Genomic DNA, 3,103 nt, shown 5'->3' on the forward strand with positions numbered 1-3,103 from the left:
TATAAACAAAAAGTTTGTGAGGATGTGGCTTTTTCTCGTTAGAAACTACTGAATAGATTTTGATGAAACTTGGAAATAATACAGCTTATATATCAGAATAACATGTAGGTTAGGTACCATTTATCTATTTGCAGGGAATAGATTCATCGGGACGTCTTGAAATCGCCAGTGGAAGCGGAAGCTAGTTAGAAATATAAATTATAAGCTATGTTTTTAACGCACTGGTTTCTCACTTTGCTGAAGCACACTTCACGTCTTGTGCTCAAGGTAAATGCTATTATAGAGTAAGCAGAACCGTTCTGCAATGCAACGCTCTTACAGCTCAGACATTCAATCTTTTATTAAATAATTTGTCCGTATTGAGGTCCGTATCTGTCAGCCGGAAGTCGGAAGTCTCTAGTGCCATTCATGTTCTTCTTAGTGTCCTGTGGTGTGGTCTGTATAGGTCTGTGGTACTGCAAGCAAGTGTCACTGTCATCAGTGACTGAAAGACAGGAGTCTGAAAACTGATAACACTATTATAACAGTAACAGTGATAACTTTAGTTTTGAAAGAAAACAGAGGACAATTTATTTTATATAGTGTTGAATATTTGATAATATTCCAAATTACTTTCTATGGACTAGCCAGAAGTATCGCTCTACAATTATACAGAGTTAAAATAGGCTGATCATGTCAACATAAATATTGCTCGAATTTATAAAGAAAACTTTATTGCAAGCCATCAAAACAAAATCTGAAATAAAGTGAAAATAAACTAGAAATACATAACTCAATGTGTTAACAATGATATTTATTATATTAATCTGTGTTCTACAACCTGTTATAACATCTAAGGAATCGGGCTGTGGTTGTAACCTTAATCGTGCCGAGGATGCGCAGATCGCTTCAGAAAGTATTTTTAACCATCTGGATAGCGATGCAGATCAGTGTTCTAGATGCCAGGATGGTGGTGATGACTGTAGCACAATAGAGAAAAAAACTACATCAGAATCAATGATATTTGTGCCCACTGATGAATATCAAGTTGGCACAGATGATATAGCAATAGAAAGTGACCAAGAAGGTCCTAAAAGATTGGTTAAACTTGACGGTTTTTATTTAGATAAATATGAAGTCTCAAATGAGGCTTTTGCTCATTTTGTAGATAAGACTAATTATAAGACTGAAGCCGAACAGTTTGGAGATAGTTTTGTGTTCGCAGCATTTCTTAATAGTACATTTAAAGAACAATTGAAAGATTATCGTGCTGTACAGGCAGTCTGGTGGTATAAAGTGCAGGGTGCTGACTGGAGACATCCATTTGGACCAGATTCAGATATAAAAGGTATATAAGTAACTAATGGTTGGAATTCTGTTTAAAGTAATAAACTTATTTTTATTTTTTCCAATTGTATCAAGTTCATTATTGATTTTTATTTTTAGAATCAATGGATCACCCTGTTAGTCATGTGTCATGGAATGATGCAAAAGCATACTGCAAATGGAAAGGGGGCAGATTGCCTTCAGAAGCAGAATGGGAAGCAGCCTGCCGAGGTGGCCATAGAGATACAAAGTACCCATGGGGAGACAAACTTTTCCCTGATCGAAAACATATGTAAACTCTTTCTTTCAAATGTTTATGAAACCAAACTATATTAACTGTTGTAATGAAAATAATATCTTATTTCTTTTTTTTTCCTCAGGGCTAATATATGGCAAGGCACTTTTCCGACACACAATTCAGCCAAAGATGGTTATGAAGGTACTTGCCCGGTAGACATGTTTCCTCCAAATGATTTTGGCCTATACAACATGGCTGGCAATGTGTGGGAATGGACTGAAGATTCCTGGGCTGGAAAAAATGTAATGTTTTTAATCAAGTTGCTGAAGCCTTTATTGTTTATGTATACATAAGCTGTATGCCAGAATGAAATTCTTTTCTAATATTTTTTTCTTTATGGCAAATTGCTGATGTTGATGATTCCGCCACTGACGGCTGAAATGAGACACACGTTGTGATACCAAACAAACAACTTTGAGAAAAATAAGAATATTAGCTAATTGTGATTATTTACGTGTGTAAAAAAACTTTCTTTATTGCCCTCCATTTTAGTTTCAATTTTATATTAATAAACTTAATTTTATAAAATGAAATAAGTAACAAAAACTCCCTTTTCAGCCTAAAGAAAAGGTGAAGAAAGGTGGTTCTTACCTGTGCCACCTATCCTACTGTTACCGCTATAGATGCTCTTCAAGGTCTCATAACACAGAAGACAGTTCTGCAGGAAACTTGGGATTCCGCTGTGCAAAGTCTGCCAAGTAAATGTGTTTTTGTATGTATGTAATGTACTTAAAATAAGCTGGAAAGATTACTGAACCTCGCACAGCCAAACTAGTCTTTCAATCAAATCAACTGTAGTTTAGACATTATTAAGTATACATAACTCTGAGGTTTGTACGATTTACCTGATTCAATTTGTTATAGGCATAAATGATATCACAATTTTTTATTTTATGATATTTGCAGAATCTATTAAAATTAAATTATTAGTTTTTGAAACTTTTTTATTGAATTATAAAGTAAAACATATTCATTTTCATTTTGATTTGTGTTAACGTAAGAGACATTTTATATTTTTATACACTTATTATCTTTTATACATTTTTATACTCCCGTCTTACCATAAGAAATGAATTAAGCAATTCATGACGATCCTGTAAAACCTTTATCTAAAGGTTGCATAGCAAAAGCTGTGTGTAGTCATTATAATTTGTTATCTTTGGCCAAATAACTGAGTTGTATTCTCTATTAAAATTTTAAATTGTATAAAGAAACTGTACACTAAGATCTAATATTAAATGTATTTTATATTAATTAGAATATTTAATTGAAAATAAACTTGTTTATTTTAATAAAAGCTTTTTAGTACCATGTGAACTCCAAAAAAGTTTAAATAATAATATGCTATGCTAAAATAGAAAAGATTTTGTATTGAATGACTGATTTAAAAAAATCTTTCTCCAGTTAGAGATGAGAGAAGTATCACCTTTGGGATGTGTGTGAACATGAGTGGTGGCTTTTAAGAATAACAAAAAAATAAGGTTAAATAAAAAAAATCAG

At 32.6% G+C, this 3,103-nt stretch overlaps 1 protein-coding gene across 1 annotated transcript; it reads left to right on the plus strand.

The window, feature by feature from the left end:
* Positions 1-490: 490 nt before the first annotated feature.
* Positions 491-2,895, plus strand: LOC124630174 (formylglycine-generating enzyme). The gene is made up of 4 exons (XM_047163902.1): positions 491-1,327; positions 1,426-1,597; positions 1,686-1,845; positions 2,162-2,895. Exons 1-4 carry the CDS (start codon positions 787-789, stop codon positions 2,303-2,305), a joined length of 1,017 nt encoding a protein of 338 aa, XP_047019858.1. The 5' UTR covers positions 491-786; the 3' UTR covers positions 2,306-2,895.
* The last annotated feature ends 208 nt before the right edge of the window (positions 2,896-3,103 follow it).

The sequence above is a fragment of the Helicoverpa zea genome, chromosome 5, assembly GCF_022581195.2.
Source record: "Helicoverpa zea isolate HzStark_Cry1AcR chromosome 5, ilHelZeax1.1, whole genome shotgun sequence".
In the NCBI taxonomy this organism is placed as follows: domain Eukaryota; kingdom Metazoa; phylum Arthropoda; class Insecta; order Lepidoptera; family Noctuidae; genus Helicoverpa; species Helicoverpa zea.